Source organism: Medicago sativa, chromosome 4 (assembly GCF_051527215.1).
Source record: "Medicago sativa cultivar Bolivia chromosome 4, Bolivia_mono, whole genome shotgun sequence".
In the NCBI taxonomy this organism is placed as follows: Eukaryota; Viridiplantae; Streptophyta; class Magnoliopsida; order Fabales; family Fabaceae; genus Medicago; species Medicago sativa.
The window spans coordinates 51,680,979-51,701,505 of record NC_140752.1 but is presented as its reverse complement, the minus strand read 5'-3'; the positions used below and the strand labels follow the sequence as shown (position 1 = coordinate 51,701,505).

Genomic DNA, 20,527 nt, shown 5'->3' with positions numbered 1-20,527 from the left:
ACCACAAGAATTACTCTTGTGACCTTTTCCTCCACATTTGAAGCAAACAATCTCAGCAGGAGTCTCATTCTTCTTAGGCCTTCTCTCATCATTCACCTTTTGCTTGCCCTTATCAGCTGGATCACTATAAGGCTTCCCACGATTTTGTTGCTGCTTACTCCTCCTCTTATTCATAATCTTATTGTGAGTCTTTGAATCATCTTCATAGATCCTACAGCTACTCACCAATACAGAAAAATTACGGATCCTCTGATAACCAATAGCCTTCTTGATCTCGGACGCAGACCATTCTCAAACTTGATGCACCTAGAGAACTCAGCATTCTCAGCAGTGTAGTGTGGATAGAATTTAGCTAACTCCACGAACTTGGCAGCATACTCAGTCACAGACATATCACCCTGCTTCAACTCTAAAAACTCAATCTCCTTCTTCCAGCGAACATCTTCCAGAAAGTATCGGTTCAGGAATTCCCTCCTAAACACAACCCAAGTAATAGCAGCACCTCCATCCTCTAACACGGGTCGAACACTCACCCACCAGTCATCAGCTTCTTCTGCCAACATGTGAGTACTAAAACACACCATCTGAATGTCCGTACATTGCATGACTTTGAAAATCCTCCCAACCTCCTTGAGCCACGTCTGAGCTCCATCAAGGTCATACATTCCCTTGAAGGTAGGTGGATGATTCCTCAGAAAGGTCTCCAACATCCTCACACCATCATTACTACCAGCATTGTTTTGTTGTCCCACAACTTGAGCCATTGCTTGCAACGCAGCCGCAAGAGCAGCATCATTTCTTCCAGCCATCTTAGTCCTCTACACAACAAACAACAATCAGAACAACATAATAATGTTATTCCAACTGTTAGACGACACCACTTGACTCAACTACTTGGCCGGACGGACCGACCTACTCTGATATCAATTGTGTTTTATCTTGGTTTTTGGGTGTCAAACATTGATTACGTTTGAACCTTTTAAACCGGTGATATCTTATTTTTTCTTGGGAAGGGAAAAAGTAAGCAAAACCCTTGAGAATCGAGGTCCGGGAGTTGTTTTCGCTACGGGAAGGTGTTAGGCACCCATAACGACTATAGTATCCTATAGGAACCGTCTTTAATTTCTACGCGCGCGCTTTACTTTTAAATGCTATTTGAAAGCGTTTATTTAAACCTAAGAGTTTACTAAGTGAAGAATTGGAGGGAGAAGAATGTGTTTGAATTTTTATTTTAGTTGAATTGAAGGAACTTTGATTCCTTGCTACGTACCCGTTTAAGGGATCAAATCCACCGTAGTTCTCTTCCAAAAAATGTTTTTGTTTTTGTTGGTTGATTTTAAGTTTGAAAATGAATTTTAAAATATGAAGAATGAGAGAGAGGCCTCAAGGGCATAAGATTGTGAAATTGTGAGGTGGAATTAGTTATTTGCAAAAACAAGTCAAAGTATGATTAAAATTCATTGAAATTTTTGTTTAAGAAAAGAAAAGGAAAATTCAATGGGATTTTGATCCCAAGGTTTATTAAGAAAAATAATTTGAGTGATGTTGTTTATATTTTTTGGAAAATTGATTTTTCTAAGTGTAAATCCTAAGCATTCATCTAAACATACAATCCTAAACATACATCTAAACATGCATATTCTAGCCATATACCTAAAGTGAGGTGTGTGCATGTGTCGGTGCTTGTGTCGGTGTACATTATTAGAGTCCATAGTCCTTATTACATCATTGGCCTAGATACATTCTATGGTCTTGCAAGAAATTTAAATTGCATGAAAGTAAAAATATTACAAGAACTCCTAAATCTTTACATTCTAAGTATTGGTACAAATTAATATGCAAGAAATGAAACTAAGATGGAAGAATGAAGTATGCTTATGAAACATGAAACAAAAGGGTTAGTAGAACCAAATGATATAGAAACAAAATGACAAATGCATAGTAAAACAAATATAACTTGCAAGTAAAGTAAACTAACAACTTTAGTAAAAAAAAATGACAAAGGGACTTGAAATTCAATATACTTCTAAAGCAAGTTTGAGGCCTAAATTCTCACAACATTGGAAATTTTAGGTGACTTATTTCAAGGAAAGAGATATGAGAATCAAGGAAAATCGACGTGCCAAAGATTATAAGATTTTCAAGTCCTTTATGCACTTTATTTCACAAGAGCATTTCACATTATTTACAACACAAAGTCCACAAAAATCTAACTCAAAACAGCAAGCACATACCACATTTAATAGGCAAATTCAATCCAAGAAATTACATGTTCAAAGCCACAATTATGTAACAAAATTTCAAGTTCAAAATCATATTAAAACTTCACAAAAATGTTAACAAGAAGTGGCAAAAATGACAAAAACAAGCACCCATTATTTTTGAAGTAGGTTTTAACATGTAATTACATTTCAAGGAACTAGTGTCAAGTGCTAAAAAAATGATCACAACAAACTCCACAAAACTTTAGGAACTTTTTATCAAGAAATAACACATGGAATCAACAAAAGACCAAGATATTTTCCACATGTTGCGACCAAGGTTTACCATGCAAAATACACCAAAAATTATCAAAAAAATGCATCAAGAAGGTTACTAGAGTTTTGTGGAATTTTCATGCAATTTTGAATAAACCAGTAGTGTGAGCAGCATAAAACGGTGTGTGAATAGCGAAAATCATACAGAAGATAGAAACTCAAAACAGTTAAGGCCCAAGCCCAACCCAGGATTAGAAATGGGTAGGATCCATGGGTTTGTGGGTTAGATCCATGGGTTGAATGAAATGGAAAATGGGAGGCAGCATATTGACGTGTCTTGAATGAAACCAACACAAAAACAACTCCTTCTTCTTCTCTAAAATCTGCGCCTACTCCCTCCTTTCTCAACTAACAGAAAAAATGATCCACCACCCTCAGCCTCCTTCTCCGGCGATTTCGAGTTTTCCGGCGTCGGAATCACACCACCAACACTCGAATTTCTCTCCTTCTCTCAGATTCGAAACTGATTTCGAAAAGATTCAATCCGCAAAAATCAAACACCAACACATAGAAAAATGAAATCGAAAGGATCTTCTTACCTCTCTGATTCACGATTTCGTTCTGAACTTGCTTGCGATTCGTTCTGGCTTCGCTCAAGATTCCGTTCCAAACTGCTTTCATCACCGTCGACCTCCGTTTCGTCACCGTTATCGAATGAATCTTCGCGGTTCCTTCTCTGTTTTGGTTCGAATGTTCCTCTTGGTGCAGTGATTCCGATCCACCTCCTTCTTGTTCCTCTAAACTTGAATCGACCTTGCTGATATTGATATTTGGAATGAGTCTAACATTGCGGCACTAAAATTGTTGTTTGTGAATGAAGATGAATACCGCAATTCTGAGTTTGTGTTCATGATTTGGTTCGGATTGAAAATTGGTGATGATGAAGGTTTTGTGAATAGGTTGCCGATTGGATGATGATGATGATGCGTACGTTTCAGACCTGAATCCGTGAGCGTCGTTTGTTCGTTTGTTCGTTTTGGATTAGTTTGTGAAAATGGGGATGAATTTGTGGAGGTTTGGGGTTGTTGTGGTGGTTTTGGAGGTTGTTATGGTGGTTGTGGAGGTTGAAGGTGGTGGTTGAAGGTGGTTATGGTGGAGATTAGTTAGAGGAGAGAGAAAGTTGTTAGAAGAGAGGGAAAATTGAGAGAAAAAGCTTTGTATTTTTTGTGAAAAATGATTGAAAAATAATTAGTAAAAAAAAGTGATTAGTGTGTATGAGAAATTGACCTTGACTTGGACTTATTTATAGGTGATGTGGTAAGCTTGGACCAATGAAATAATGCCATGTGGCACTTGACTTGTAACAAACTTTTGTGGACCAATAACATTTGGACACGTGGCACTTGGACTCTAACAAACTTAAAAAGGGATTAAAATGTAAATAACAAAAGTGCGAGGACTAAAAATGAAAATTAAAACTAAAATTGAATTGAAAAAGTAAATTGAAAATTAACGTAAAATGAGACGATTAAAAACAACAAAGCAGATTAAAACGAATCAGAAATATTATGTGAAATGACCAAAACGCCCCTAGGGACTAAAATGACTCGAAACGACTCAAATGCAATTTTAAAATGATTTTTAACAGGAAATTAAAGCAAGAACTTATACAAGACTCAGAGACAATTTTTAGAATTTAAACAGGGCTTTAACACATGAAAAGACTAAAATGCCCTTAGGGGCAAAACTGACTCAAAATGACTCCAAATGCAATTTTAAAATGGATTTTGACATAGAATTGAAATGAAGACTTATTCAAACTACTTGAAAGGACTCAAACAAATTTTTAAAAGACCGAAAGAAATTTTAACATAGGAAATGACTAAAATGCCCCTAGGGGCTAAACTGATTAAAAAAATGACTCAACTGATATTTTTGAAATGAATTTTGTCATGAGATTGAAACAAGGACCTATACAAACCAATTTAAAAGACTCAAACAATTTTCAAGGATTAAAATGAGTTGAAAGCAGGAAATGACTGAAATACCCTTTTTCATGAACTTTGCAAACAATATTGAAATAAAATGCCGAGAAGGATGTAATTACTCAGAGGCATATCAAATGACTTGAAATGCAAGAAAAGAAGAATTGAACTAGTATTTTTAGGTCCAAAATTAGGGTATAACAGCTGCCCCTATTTAAGTTTCTTTGTCCGGAGAGTCAAGAGACGAAGTCTTTGATTTGACGGGACGAAGATACTTAAATATTAACATTTGCACTGCTTTTGGACATAAAAATACGTTTTCAAATTTTCAAAAATATGAATGTCGTGCAATAGTTTGATTATGAATGCAAGACAAGCAACTGGAGTCTATGGAGCCTGTCATGTCACTGGGGATTTAGGTGGACATTGACAGGGTAGACAAGCCAGGGGATAGGAAATAAGGTACAAGCTGTTCTTTGGATCGAACTAGCCACTTGACCGAGAGATACAAACAAGAGATGGGTACAAGCTGTCCTTTGGATCGAACCTGCCACTTGACCAAGGGAATACAAACAAAAGATAGGTACAAGCTGTTCTTTGGATCGAACCTGCCACTTGACCAAGAAATACAAACAGGAAATGGATACAAGCTGTTCTTTGGATCGAACTTGACACTTGATTGAAAATACAAACAAATAGACAGACACAAACTGTTCTTTGGATCGAACTGGCTGTTTAGCTGGAGACATACACAAAAGGGTAGATACAAACGGTTCTTTGGATCGAACTCGCTTGTTGGATTATCACCACGTCATGTGGGAAGGTGCAAACTGTTCTTTTAGATCGAACTTGCCGTTTGACCGATAACAAAGCATAAGCTGGGTACAAACTGTTCTTTTTAGATCGAACTTGCCGTTTGACTGATAACAAAGCATAAGCTGGGTACAAACTGTTCTTTTTAGATCGAACTTGCCGTTTGTCCGGAAGTATAAGTATATAAGCAGGTACAAGTGGTTCTTTTTGGATCGAACCTGGCACTTGACCAGTAACAAGGTTCATTGGAAGTCTGGTTTAACAAGATACCAATTGAGGGTAAATTGTCATTGACTTGATTTGAAGGTAGACATGACCATTTTTGTTGGCCCAAAAGCAAATTGAGAGTAAATTGACATTGATTTGAGTTGAAAATTGACATTGAAAGTTGAGATTGAACAGAGATATAGACATTGGATTGGAGAGTTGCAATTGACATTGAGATTGGATTGGAATTGAATTGAAAGTTGAAATTGACATTGACATTGACATTGGATATTGACATTGACATTGAAATTGACATTGACATTGACATTGAATATTGACATTGACATTGAAATTGACATTGACATTGACATTGGATATTGACATTGACATTGAAATTGACATTGACATTGACATTGAAATTGGAATTGAGATTGGAGATTGGGAATTGCTTCGAATTGACATTGAATTGAAATTGAAATTGAGATTGCTTCGAATTTGACAGTTGACATGATTTGGAATTGAGATTGGAAAGTTGAGATTGCATCGAATTTGACAGTTGAAATTGAATTGAATTTGACATTGGAAGGTTGAGATTGCATCGAATTTGACAGTTGAAATTGAATTGAATTTGACATTGGAATTGGAATTGAAATTGAAATTGAATTTGACAGTTGCAATTTGGATTGGATTTGACAGTTGGGAGTTGGATATGCAACATGTATGTATGGTATAACAAGATTATTGGATGTATGAGCACTTGAGATGCATGACTATGCATGTATGAATGCTTGAAATGCATGATTGGTTTGTAGTTTGACAGAGAAGTTTCACAAAGATAGACAAAACATTGAAAGATTGGGCACGTAATGGCTCGTGCTGCAACATATTCACAGGGGAAAACCTCTTTGGAAAAGACCGTCGTTGAGAGACGTATCGAAACCATGGCTGAGGGCAATAAAACTTGTAAAGGATAGACCCTTGGAGGGTTCTTGGATACAGGTCGCCGTTGCTAGGCGTGTCAGTGCTGGGTAAACATTGGATGTTCGCATCTGTGGTCAATGCTTATCAATATTCTTTTCATTTTTCATTTTCGAACCCCGCTTTTGCCTGAACCGCCCTTTCGGGTTTTCGATTCACCGGGGAATAAATTCTTTTCATTGACCCATTTTTGCCTGAATTGCCTTCATAGGTTGTCAATCAGCGGGGTGCTCATTTTTGCCTAAGCCGCCCTTTCGGGTTTTCAACTTAGCGAGCTTTTCATTTTCATTTTTCATTTTTTTTTATTTCCATTCTGTTTTTTCATTCTTGCCATTGACCACAGATCATCCTGGGGAGTAACCTGCTTGTAACATGTATTGAAATAGACATTGACATTCATTCATTCATGCATGTTTCATTGAAATGTACCCTGTTGCTCAGGTTTGCTTTCAAAATAGACAGAAAAAGATTTTTCAATTTTCAAAGATGTTTGTTTCAGATATTGACATTATCAAAATAGAAAGAAAATGTTTTGTATATAACATTGAAAGTAGAAAGAAGAATAGAGTTTCAAACAATAGCACAGGCTCAAATTGATGTAGAAGAGTGAAAGTCAGCCAAAGGCATGGCTTCACGGATTTACAAAGCTTGGAAAATGGTAATTTTATTGGTTGGTGATACATTGAACACGATGACCGCTACATTTCATAGAAATTTTGAATTCACAAGTGCAGAAGCCTCTGATGAAGATGATCATAGACAGTTGCAGATGCCCCAAGGGTGATGGTGATTTGCCAGATATAGTTACTTGTCTTTTATTGTCAACCTCATTTTTGCATGAACCGCCCTTTCGGGTTTTCGGCTCATCGAGGCGCTCATTCTTGCCTGAGTTGCGTACAATCTCAGCGAGCTTTTTCATATTCATTTTTTTGTCCCTAACTTTTGCCTGGATCGCCCTTTCGGGTTTTCGACCCACCGGGAAGCGCATTTTTGCCTAGGCCGCCCTTTCGGGTTTTCGACCTACCACGTTGTTCTTTTTCTTTTTAGACAAAGTATTTCTTGACTATATCGGCATTAACAGGATTTGGGAGTTCAACACCATCCATGTGTGTAAGAATCAAAGCACCGCCAGAGAAGGCCTTCTTGACAACATAAGGACCTTCATAGTTAGGTGTCCACTTGCCCCTTGGGTCGGGTTGCTGGCTTATCCTTCTTTTCAATACAAGTTCGCCTTCCTTGAATTCTCGAGGTCGGACTTTCTTGTCAAAAGCATTCTTCATTCTTACTTGATACAACTGTCCATGAGTCATGGCATCCATACGTTTCTCTTCAATCAGATTCAATTGATCATACCGACTTTGACACCATTCAGCCTCAGTTAATTTTGCTTCTATGATCACTCGAAGAGATGGAATCTTCACTTCCAGAGGGAGAACTGCTTCCATGCCATACACAAGAGAGAAAGGAGTTGCCCCGGTTGAACTGCGCACTGTAGTACGGTAACCATGCAAGGCAAAAGGTAGCATCTCATGCCAGTCTTTGTAAGTAGTGACCATCTTCTGAACAATCTTCTTGATGTTCTTGTTAGCAGCCTCAACTGCACCATTCATCTGAGGCCTATAGGGAGAAGAGTTGTGATGTTCAATTTTGAATTCTTCACATAAAGCTTGTGTCGCGTCATTTTTCGGAGATCAAGGCTATTTGATTAGCTTATTGACTCACTAATTATTTCACGACTTTGAAAAAATTTATTTAAATTGGGGGGTCCGGGGGTTGGTTATATTTAGGGAAGGTATTAGCACCCTAAATATTCATAGTACTCTACGAGAACCTTTTGATTTTTATTTAAATAATGTGCTATAACTTGCTTATTTTTGAAGGAAAAAAGAATTTGAAATGATTAATAAAGGAGGACCTAATTATCTACATTTTATTGATTTGGAAGGACGAGTGTCCTCTGCCTACGTACCCGTGAGGGATCAAAACCTCGTAGTTCGGGGTAGAAAATGACGTTTGATTGGTTGAGTGTTTTTTATTAGTTTGAAAAAAAAGTTTTAAAATAAAAGAAAGCCAAAGTGGCAAATGATATTTGTTTGTATTTTTGAATATTGAAAGAAAATTACTCAAAGTGAAATTAAATGGATTGAAATTTGACTAAGAAAAGAAAATAAAAAAAGACGTCACTTGATTTAGGATCAAGGTTTATTTTAAAAAATGTTTTTGTGTTTTTGAACTATTTGCATGTTTTTTTTGTTATTTGAATGACAAACTAACGGAGCATAAAAAATAAAAGCGTAGGAATTTCGTGGTGACGTTGGATCACCACAAAATCCTTTAACCTAAACTAGAGAGAAAATAAAAGGCATACACACACGCACGCACACATGCACCTAAAACTATTACATAAAAGCCTACGATACATGCTACGGTCTGCAGATAAATAAATAAATTACATTGAGACCTATTTACATTCTAAATTATGTGCAAGAAACGAAAAGAAATAATAAGTTACATAAAAGCCTATATACATTCTAATAATTTAAAAATGCTTAATGATAAAATAAAATATGCAAATACGAACTAAAATGATATAAGATGCAGCAGAATAAAATGTAATTAGAAATAACAATGCATGATAAATAGATATGATAAGAAATAAAAAATAAAATGAACGCAGGTGGGGGTGCAGCAGTGTTATGTGTGTGTGAGTAGCATGCAGAAAGGAAAATCAGGAAGGAGAATTGGGCTCAAGGGAAAACAGAACCGGGTCGGTTTGCTAAAAGGGTCAGGGTCAACTAACTGGGTCGACCCAGTATTATAAAAGGGGTGTGAGACTGATTTTTATTCATTTGTGCAATTAGCTTCTCTCTCTTCTCCTCTTTGAGAGCAAGACGCTCTCTCCTCTCACTAGGGTTCCGACGGGAACAGTGGTGGTCGGAGACGGCTCCGACGCGGCGGTTAGCCGTCATTGACGGCGGCGCCGCCGCTATAGATATTACAAACAACTCTTTTTCGTGTTTCTAATTCTTTTCTTCTTCCCTATTCATTTCCTAAACTCAAAAGCCCAACAACAAAGAAGTGAACCTTAGATCTACAAAAATAAGTGAGTAAAGAAAAAAGCTACCTCTGAATCGGTTTGAAAAGAAGTGCGATGCTGTTGTTGTTGTCGTTCGAATATGCGAAGGCCACTGTCGGAAACTTCGCGGCTTGCGACTGGAACGTCTTGTTGGACCAGTTGCTTGCTGGACGTCGGTGCTGGAACGGTTGACTCGTCGTGTTTGGATTGTGAAGCGGCCGATTTGATACTGATGGTTCGGTCCTGTGTTCTTTGAGATTGCAGGTTCCTCTCTGGCCTTCTTCTTGCACGCGTGACTGGGTTTGTGAAGTGGTGACTGGTTCTTGGTGTTTGGATGGTTGTTTGATTCGGTGTTGATGAATGGTTCGTGGTTTTCGGTTTGGGGTTGAGGCTCGTTGGTTTGATGTGGGGTTTTGAGTGTTGCCGTGGTGGGTTTGTTGTTTTGATGACGTCGGATTGGTGGTGGTTAGATGCGTTGAAATTGTTAAAGCTTTGTGTAATTGTCTGTGTTAGTTTGGATGAAGATTGTGTGTGCAGGTTTATGCTTGTGCGTATTCTATGATGGATTGGCCGTGAAAATGGTTCATTCCTTTGTGAATTTCGGCCCCCCCGTGTTGTGCAATGGTTTGTTTTTTTATATCAAGAGCTTGAGGCTAGAGTTGGTTTAAAAGAAAACAAAAATGTTGTAGCTTGAGGAGAAGAAAAAGCAATTCTGTTGCTGGATTGATGAGACTGTGAACATGTGAATTGTATTCGGATGGATTTGTGGCAAGGTGCGTGTGATAGCTGTGTGCTGGGAGCGCGTGACTAGATGAGGACAGACACTTTTGGATTTTACAAATAAATAATAAACAAATAAATAATAAACAAATGGATAATTGTGTGGACTTGAACTTATCTTAAATAAAAGAAAAGTAATTAGAATAAAAAAAATGACGACTAAATTAAAGGAAATAAAGTCAAAGTTAATTAATTAATAAAAAAATATTAAAAGATGGAAACTGAGATAAAAATAAAAAATAGAGAGAAGAAGGTCCGACTCGAAAACAAAAAAAATGAGGCATTTTAAAATACCTCTCTGCCGAAATTTTCACTGAAAAAGTCAGAGAGTAGTCAGGGTTAAGCGACACGTGTTGATGTATGAATGCAGGATCCTTAGGTCAAAAATTGGGGTATGACAGATGCCCCTATTTAAGTTTCTTCGTCCGGAGATTTGAAGATGGAATCTTTAATTTGATCGGAGCGAAGAGACTTAAATACAAAGTACACCAATTTTGGACCTAAGATGCTATGAATGCTCGTGAAATGCTTGTATGAATGGAGGACGACAAAGTTGACTTGACTGAGACGAGAAACAACGGCGGGATACCCAAATTCGTTGAAGAATGGGATCCGACTCCGCTAGGGGGAATGCTGTTTCACTGGGGAAAATAATTGTCTACTATCGTGTTGATGATATGAAGACAAATGAAAGGAAACAAAATCTTGAACAGACACTGGGAATTTTGATATGTATTTGTAAACTGATGGTTTGTAGAAACTGACACTTGAAGTTAAATTTGATTGGTGACATCTCTGAGCCAGACACACTAGGGATGATACTTTTGTCATTCCGTCATCCGACAAAATGGGGAACGACACTTGAGAGAACAGAAATTGAGTGGCGTCTCGTCATCCGACATACCGGGAGACGACATTGTTGACATTCCGTCATCTGATAAAACGGGGAATGATGACTTTGACCTTCCGTAATCCGACAAACCGGGGAATGAAACACTTGATATTCCGTGATCTGAAAAAACGGGGAATGACGATTTGATATTTCGTAATCCGTTAAACCGGGGAATGAAACACTTGATATTCCGTAATCCGACAAAACGGGGAATGATGATTTGATATTCCGTAATCCGTTAAACCGGGGAATGAAACACTTGATATTCCGTAATCCGACAAAACGGGGAATGATGATTTGATATTCCGTAATCCGTTAAACCGGGGAATGAAACACTTGATATTCCGTAATCCGACAAAACGGGGAATGATGATTTGATATTCCGTAATCCGTTAAATCGGGGAATGAAACACTTGATATTCCGTAATCCGACAAAACGGGGAATGATGATTTGATATTCCGTAATCCGTTAAACCGGGGAATGAAACACTTGATATTCCGTAATCCGACAAAACGGGGAATGATGATTTGATATTCCGTAATCCGTTAAACCGGGGAATGAAACACTTGATATTCCGTAATCCAACAAAACGGGGAATGATGATTTGATATTCCGTAATCCATTAAACCGGGGAATGAAACACTTGATATTCCGTAATCCGACAAAACGGGGAATGATGATTTGATATTCCGTAATCCGTTAAACCGGGGAATGAAACACTTGATATTCCGTAATCCGACAAAACCGGGGAAAGACACTTGAGAAGGGAAAGGTTGAGTGACATCTCGTTTTCTGACAAAGCAGGGGACGACACTTTCGAGAAAATAAAATGTGATTTCAAACTGTTCATTGGTTGGAACTGACCGTTTAAACCATAATGAAAGGTAAACTCAAGCGGTCCGTTGTTTAGGACTAGCAGCTTAAAACAAGATAAAAATGTGAACTCAAGCGGTCCGTTGTTTAGGACTAGCAGCTTAAAACAAGATAAAAATGTGAACTCAAGCGGTCCGTTGTTTGGGACTGGCGGCTTGAAACAAATAAGGACTGAGATGAAAGGACACGACCAAACAAGACTTTGGGCGACTGACGCAACTATGTATGAATTGATATTATGCATATGTTGTGTATGAATATGTGAAAGTATGAATGTATGAATGTATGAATGTATGAATGTAACTTGTTTGACTGTATAAACTGTACGTGACAGGTGAACTCGATGAGACAAAACACGACATGTAAGATGGGAGGCGAACTGACATCGCAGTACAAACACTCGGCAAACTTCCTTTGAGCCATTGATGGGGTGAAGCCACGACACAAGGTAGCCACTGATGCCTCCTGGGGATAGAGCCCATTGTTGACCAAAAGTCTTGGAGAAGTCGCCATTTGTAAACCGGCGCAGAGTGCTCCTCCCTTGGCATGCTTCAACAGTCATTTTTTTTATATATATCTTTTTTTTTTGAAAATCCCTAACTTTTGCCTGGACCGCCCTTTCAGGTTTTCAGTCCACCGGGAGTATATTCCTTTTCTGTGCCCCTAATTTTTGCCTGGACCGCCCTTTCGGGTTTTCAGTCCACCGGGACGCTCTCTATTGCCTAAGCCGCCTTTTCAGGTTTTCAACTTAGCGAGCATTGATTTTTTTTGTATTATTTTTTTTTGTATATTTTTTGACTGTGAAAGCATCTTGCTTGAAGCAGAGGTCCCCTCCATTGTGTTTAGACATGTTTCTCTTCCGGAATGTAGCCGTTCTCGAGGCGAATGCTGATGTACGCTTCGACTACTCACAAGTTCAAAGAGAGTGCGTTTGTTGTTCACACTTTTCAAAAGATGTAAAAAAAGTTTTGTATTTTGAAAATTTTTGATTCAAGTATTGCCATCAAAAATAGAAGAAATTTTGCAAGTAGAATGAATGAGAATTCCAAATAAATGGCACAGGCTCAAATTTGACGAATTGAGTGGTGGCCTACCAATGGCATGGCTCCACGGATCTTTGAAAAATTTGGAAAATGGTAAATATATGGGAAGGTACATTGAACACAATAACCGTTATACTCCCTAACAACTTTGAATGCCCCAGTTCCGAGTCTTTGATCTGCAGATGCTTCGAATCGGAGGTTCTTTTGACGACTGGATGCCCTAAGTGGACTGTGCTGACTGATGCAGTTACTTGTCACGATCCTTAACTTTTGCATAGATCGCCCTTTCGGGTTTCGACCTATCAGGATAATCATTTTTGTTCATGTCTCTAATTTTTACCTGGACCGCCCTTTCGGGTTTTCAGTCCACCGAGACGCTCATTTTTGCCTAGGCCACTTTTTAAGATTTGCGACCTATCGAGCTGTTATTTTTTTGTATTTTTGACAAAGTATTTCTTGACTGCATCGGCGTTCGCAGGACGTGCTAGCTTGTCAACATCTGTAGTCACAAGAGTCATTGCACACGAGCCTTCATAGTCGTCCACTTGCCCCTTGGAGTCTGATTGGAAGGTAGTACAAAGTTCCATTCTTGAAATTCATGGGGACGAACCTTTTTGTTAGAAGCTTGTTTCAAACCTCTTTTGATATATTTGTACAAGGTCGTCATGCGTTTAAATTTGATCAAGCTTGGACTTTAGCAGAACTCCTATTAATGGGACTTTGACCTCCACGGGAAGCACGACCTCCATGTTGAATATTGGGGAAGGAGGGGGGGCTGCCCCTGTTGAAATGTGTACTGAAGTATGATATTTGAGCAAAGCGAATGGTGGCACGCCGATCCAGTCTTTGTAATTGAATGTCATCTTCTGGACAATCTCCTTGGCATTTTGTTTGCAGCTTCAATGGCTAAGATGCCCCAATATGTGAGAGATCTCGTCGGGAATCTCTTCATTTTCCTTCTTCAGCTTCGGACACAGGGGAACTCAAAGTTGGAAGAGAGTACATGGTTAACGTGTTCAACGGGTTTATTAATGCATGGTTTGATTATTGATTTTGACAAGTGTAAGTTATGATTATGCAGATATTTGAGAATGATTATATTTTTTGGTTTTTTGTATTACCATTTTTCCAGAACAAAGCACAAAATAAAAACAAAGTCGGGATCAAAACGACCTTTTTATTAATGATGAAAATACTTAAAGCAAAAGCCCTACACAAGTTCACAGTCGTCTCGGGCAGAACGAAAGGATATTTTTTGAAAAACGAAAATCAATAAACACCACATTATTTGAACAAAGGAAATAGCTGAAGGAACAAACACAACGACACTGAAAGCGGCAAATCACTCCATACGTCACTAAAACTATGCACCACCACTTCAGAATGAGGTCCCATGGTTCGGTATCATATTAGCTTTGCACATTTTGATTCAAGTCTGTGAAGGATAGGACCTTGGCTTCGACTAAATCTTGAACTGCATTCCTCAAGGCATAACAACGCTCAACATCGTGACCCGGTGCCCCTTGATGGAAGTCACATGAGAGATCGGCTCTAAAACCTGCTGGCAATTTTCTAGGCATCGGAGGAGGCGGCCTGGTCTGGACATAATTCCCTTCGAGCAAAGATGGGAGCAACTCAGCATACTTCATGGGAATCGGATCAAATCGTGTCCTTGGAGCCTGTTGTCGAGGTTGTTGATGTTGATACGGTTGTTGATCGGCATTGGGAACGGGTGTAATAGCGGCCACATGTTGATAGGCCGAATATTTTTGCTGAGGCCGCCCTTTCACCATACTAACCTCCTGCTCTTTCTTTTTCGAACTACTAGCGGGGACACTTTCATTGATCAATCGTCCTTCTCGGACCCCTTCTTCTAGTCGTACACCCGTAGCAACCATCTCAGCAAAGTCCCTGGGGGTACTTCCGACCATATTCACGTAATAGAACTGACTGAGAGTTTTAAAAAAGAGCTTGGTCATCTCCTTCTCTTCTATGCGCGGGCTGACTTGGGCAGCAGTATCCCTCCACCGCTGGGCATACTCTTTGAACGTTTCTTTGTCTCCCTGAGTCATAGCTTGTAGATCACTTCGATCTGGGGCCATATCCACATTGTAACTGTATTGCTCCACAAAAGCATCACACAGATCTTGAAAAGTTTGGATATTTGTTTTATCTAGATTCATGTACCATTTTGAGGCAGGAGTAGCCAAACTTTCATGGAAGAAATAGATAAGGACTGAATCATCCTTGGAATAGGCAGACATTCTTCTCACATACATTGTTAGATGTTCCTCAAGACAGGATTTTCCCTTATACTTCTCGAAGTCTGGTAGCTTGAACTTGTGGGGTATTTGAACATTTGGCACCAAACAAAGATCATAAGCAGTCTTCCCAAATACTTTCTTCTTGTGGAGGGCTCTCACATCTCGCTGAATTTCATCATATTTTTGCTGCAAGTCATTCACTCTATCATAGGCTTCCATATCCCCGGAATGGTAGATGGGCTCTTCTTCTTGTGGAATGGTATGCATCACAGGTGCTGAATAGGTCATAGTGACTGGAGGAGCTCTCATAGGAGGTGGAGGAACATGAGCTACATATTGATGGGTAGGCATCTGAGCTTCACAAGCAATGGGACGGAGTATTTCGCCAGCAGTAAGAGGCGGGAACCAGGGCACGGAACGTTGTGGAGCAGAGTACTCCGGAGTATCGGCACAAAACATCCATTCAGGGCCAATAGAAACAGTTTCGGCTTGAGTCCTGATAGGAGGAGCAGGAGGACGTGCTTGAGCAACCGTCAGTGTCTTCATCAATTCAGTCATTTCGTCCATCTTGGTCTGCATGGCTGCAATTTCCTCCCGGAGCAATTGATTTTCTTGCTCGAGAAAATCCATCTTCTCTTTATGATTGCTCGAGTGTTGTACATGCGAGTTGGTTTCGGACGAGGACGCCATGACACTTTTGAGATTGGTTGACCTTTTATGGAGAAAGAAAATTTGTGAGACTCAGAATTGAGACCATGAAATGCACGATGATGCATGATGTCATGCAAAAATAGACACACATTTTCGAAGGATTTGTCAAAGTAATTGTAAACATCATAAGGAATATTTTTCATTTGATAATTTGAAATGTTGAAAACAGTTGCCTCAAAAGAAATGCCAAAGACAAAGTCCCTGACAAAGCTAAGGTCTAGTTTGAGACTTTTGAAATTGTATTCCTTGGTGTCCCTCTTTACAAGGTCTATACCTCTGATGTTTACAAAGATTTATCTAAGTCCTTCAATGTTTTGATGAGAAAAAGTTTTTATGAATGAATGCATGTATGAATGAATATGCTACACAAACGGTGAAAACATTGTGAGGTTAGGCCCATAATGATGGAGTCAAGGGTAAAAACGCCATTGGTAAGGACTATGGTTAAAGGTACCTGTATCACGGGTTCTACCAAGTTCCCAGAGTTATCAACCACTCCCGAACACTATCGGGCTACGGAAATACTTCCGATCCAACAATATTCGTAAGAAAGTCTCGTCTGAGTGTGGTATCGCGTATCAACTAAACCAAGATTACTCATGATTAGCCACCGCACCACGTCCTAAAAGGCCAAGAGGGGTTAAAGGTAACTAAAGGTCCTCAACTTTCGACAGTCACTTGAAAATAACATGCCAGACACGAATACTCATGCCAACATAGTATACTTCCAAGATCCCTCAGTTGAGTGGGGTTATCACATGTGTCACAAACCAAAATTCACTCTTGGCAAGGCACTATGATTATACCACCGTCCTATCTTAAATTTCTCTCAAGTCCGGGTGTAGGACTTATCTCACCACTCACGTTAAGAAAGAAGGAAGAAGAAGAGAGAACATCTATACAAGTATTTCCATCTTTTATTTTTGTTTTTTAAGCAAGTTATAGCACAATAGTTAAATAAGACCAAGTTAGGATCAACCCTCTTAGGGTGTCCCCAGTGAAGTCGCCATTTCTGTCGCGTCATTTTTCGGAGATCAAGGCTATTTGATTAGCTTATTGACTCACTAATTATTTCACGACTTTGAAAAAATTTATTTAAATTGGGGGGTCCGGGGGTTGGTTATATTTAGGGAAGGTATTAGCACCCTAAATATTCATAGTACTCTACGAGAACCTTTTGATTTTTATTTAAATAATGTGCTATAACTTGCTTATTTTTGAAGGAAAAAAGAATTTGAAATGATTAATAAAGGAGGACCTAATTATCTACATTTTATTGATTTGGAAGGACGAGTGTCCTCTGCCTACGTACCCGTGAGGGATCAAAACCTCGTAGTTCGGGGTAGAAAATGACGTTTGATTGGTTGAGTGTTTTTTATTAGTTTGAAGAAAAAGTTTTAAAATAAAAGAAAGCCAAAGTGGCAAATGATATTTGTTTGTATTTTTTAATATTGAAAGAAAATTACTCAAAGTGAAATTAAATGGATTGAAATTTGACTAAGAAAAGAAAATAAAAAAAGACGTCACATGATTTAGGATCAAGGTTTATTTTAAAAAATGTTTTTGTGTTTTTGAACTATTTGCATGTTTTTTTTGTTATTTGAATGACAAACTAACGGAGCATAAAAAATAAAAGCGTAGGAATTTCGTGGTGACGTTGGATCACCACAAAATCCTTTAACCTAAACTAGAGAGAAAATAAAAGGCATACACACACGCACGCACACATGCACCTAAAACTATTACATAAAAGCCTACGATACATGCTACGGTCTGCAGATAAATAAATAAATTACATTGAGACCTATTTACATTCTAAATTATGTGCAAGAAACGAAAAGAAATAATAAGTTACATAAAAGCCTATATACATTCTAATAATTTAAAAATGCTTAATGATAAAATAAAATATGCAAATACGAACTAAAATGATATAAGATGCAGCAGAATAAAATGTAATTAGAAATAACAATGCATGATAAATAGATATGATAAGAAATAAAAAATAAAATGAACGCAGGTGGGGGTGCAGCAGTGTTATGTGTGTGTGAGTAGCATGCAGAAAGGAAAATCAGGAAGGAGAATTGGGCTCAAGGGAAAACAGAACCGGGTCGGTTTGCTAAAAGGGTCAGGGTCAACTAACTGGGTCGACCCAGTATTATAAAAGGGGTGTGAGACTGATTTTTATTCATTTGTGCAATTAGCTTCTCTCTCTTCTCCTCTTTGAGAGCAAGACGCTCTCTCCTCTCACTAGGGTTCCGACGGGAACAGTGGTGGTCGGAGACGGCTCCGACGCGGCGGTTAGCCGTCATTGACGGCGGCGCCGCCGCTATAGATATTACAAACAACTCTTTTTCGTGTTTCTAATTCTTTTCTTCTTCCCTATTCATTTCCTAAACTCAAAAGCCCAACAACAAAGAAGTGAACCTTAGATCTACAAAAATAAGTGAGTAAAGAAAAAAGCTACCTCTGAATCGGTTTGAAAAGAAGTGCGATGCTGTTGTTGTTGTCGTTCGAATATGCGAAGGCCACTGTCGGAAACTTCGCGGCTTGCGACTGGAACGTCTTGTTGGACCAGTTGCTTGCTGGACGTCGGTGCTGGAACGGTTGACTCGTCGTGTTTGGATTGTGAAGCGGCCGATTTGATACTGATGGTTCGGTCCTGTGTTCTTTGAGATTGCAGGTTCCTCTCTGGCCTTCTTCTTGCACGCGTGACTGGGTTTGTGAAGTGGTGACTGGTTCTTGGTGTTTGGATGGTTGTTTGATTCGGTGTTGATGAATGGTTCGTGGTTTTCGGTTTGGGGTTGAGGCTCGTTGGTTTGATGTGGGGTTTTGAGTGTTGCCGTGGTGGGTTTGTTGTTTTGATGACGTCGGATTGGTGGTGGTTAGATGCGTTGAAATTGTTAAAGCTTTGTGTAATTGTCTGTGTTAGTTTGGATGAAGATTGTGTGTGCAGGTTTATGCTTGTGCGTATTCTATGATGGATTGGCCGTGAAAATGGTTCATTCCTTTGTGAATTTCGGCCCCCCCGTGTTGTGCAATGGTTTGTTTTTTTATATCAAGAGTTTGAGGCTAGAGTTGGTTTAAAAGAAAACAAAAATGTTGTAGCTTGAGGAGAAGAAAAAGCAATTCTGTTGCTGGATTGATGAGACTGTGAACATGTGAATTGTATTCGGATGGATTTGTGGCAAGGTGCGTGTGATAGCTGTGTGCTGGGAGCGCGTGACTAGATGAGGACAGACACTTTTGGATTTTACAAATAAATAATAAACAAATAAATAATAAACAAATGGATAATTGTGTGGACTTGAACTTATCTTAAATAAAAGAAAAGTAATTAGAATAAAAAAAATGACGACTAAATTAAAGGAAATAAAGTCAAAGTTAATGAATTAATAAAAAAATATTAAAAGATGGAAACTGAGATAAAAATAAAAAATAGAGAGAAGAAGGTCCGACTCGAAAACAAAAAAAAAGAGGCATTTTAAAATACCTCTCTGCCGAAATTTTCACTGAAAAAGTCAGAGAGTAGTCAGGGTTAAGCGACACGTGTTGATGTATGAATGCAGGATCCTTAGGTCAAAAATTGGGGTATGACAGCTTGCATCATGCTATTGTTCAGATTGGAACCATTGTCAGTGATGATCTTGTTGGGAACACCATATCGACAGATGATGTTATTCTTGATAAACTTGACAACCACTTGCTTGGTCACATTTGCATAGGAGGCAGCCTCGACCCACTTGGTGAAGTAATCAATTGCCACTAAGATAAAACGGTGTCCATTGGAAGCTTTTGGCTCAATTCTTCCGATCATGTCAATGCCCCACATAGAGAAAGGCCATGGGGAAGATATAACATTGAGAGCAGGTGGAGGCACATGAATCTTGTCAGCATAGATTTGACATTTGTGGCATCTCTTGGCATGTTTGTGGCAATCACGCTCCATAGTTATCCAGTAATAGCCGGCTCTTAACAGTTTCCTTGACATAGTGTGGCCCGAAGCATGGGTCCCAAAAGTACCATCATGTACATCATGCATCAATTTCTCAGCTTCTTGTTTGTCAACACACCTTAACAAGACCATGTCATAATTCCTCTTGTATAGGATTTCTCCGTCCAGAAAGAATCTGCTAGCCCATCTTCTCAAAGTCTTTTTATCCCTGTTGGAAGCACCAGGTGGATATTCACGATTCTGCAAGAATTGTTTGATGTTGTAATACCAAGGCTTTTTATCATTCACATCTTCATCAACCTGATCTGGCACATTTTCAATAGTGAACACATGAGCGGGTCTATCAAGACGCTGTACCTTGATCACGGGCACATCATTCCAGTGATTGACATGAAACATAGAAGACAAAGTAGCAAGAGCGTCAGCCATCTGGTTTTCATCCCGAGGGATGTGGTGCAACTCAACCTTGGTA

General features: G+C 38.9%; 2 protein-coding genes across 2 annotated transcripts; both read right to left on the bottom strand.

The window, feature by feature from the left end:
- Positions 1 to 221: 221 nt before the first annotated feature.
- LOC146929709 (uncharacterized) lies at positions 222 to 809 on the bottom strand. The gene has a single exon (XM_085707394.1). It carries the CDS (start codon positions 807 to 809, stop codon positions 222 to 224), a length of 588 nt encoding a protein of 195 aa, XP_085563520.1.
- Positions 810 to 14,534: 13,725 nt separating this feature from the next.
- Positions 14,535 to 16,019, bottom strand: LOC146929708 (uncharacterized). Its single transcript, XM_085707393.1, has one exon. The coding sequence runs from the start codon at positions 16,017 to 16,019 to the stop codon at positions 14,535 to 14,537; it is 1,485 nt and encodes a 494-aa protein (XP_085563519.1).
- Positions 16,020 to 20,527: the final 4,508 nt, after the last annotated feature.

What these genes read in the sequence shown, in the direction of transcription:
- LOC146929709 (XM_085707394.1), bottom strand. Translation starts at nt 809, where the DNA reads ATGGCTGGAAGAAATGATGCTGCTCTTGCGGCTGCGTTGCAAGCAATG.
- LOC146929708 (XM_085707393.1), bottom strand. Translation starts at nt 16,019, where the DNA reads ATGGATTTTCTCGAGCAAGAAAATCAATTGCTCCGGGAGGAAATTGCA.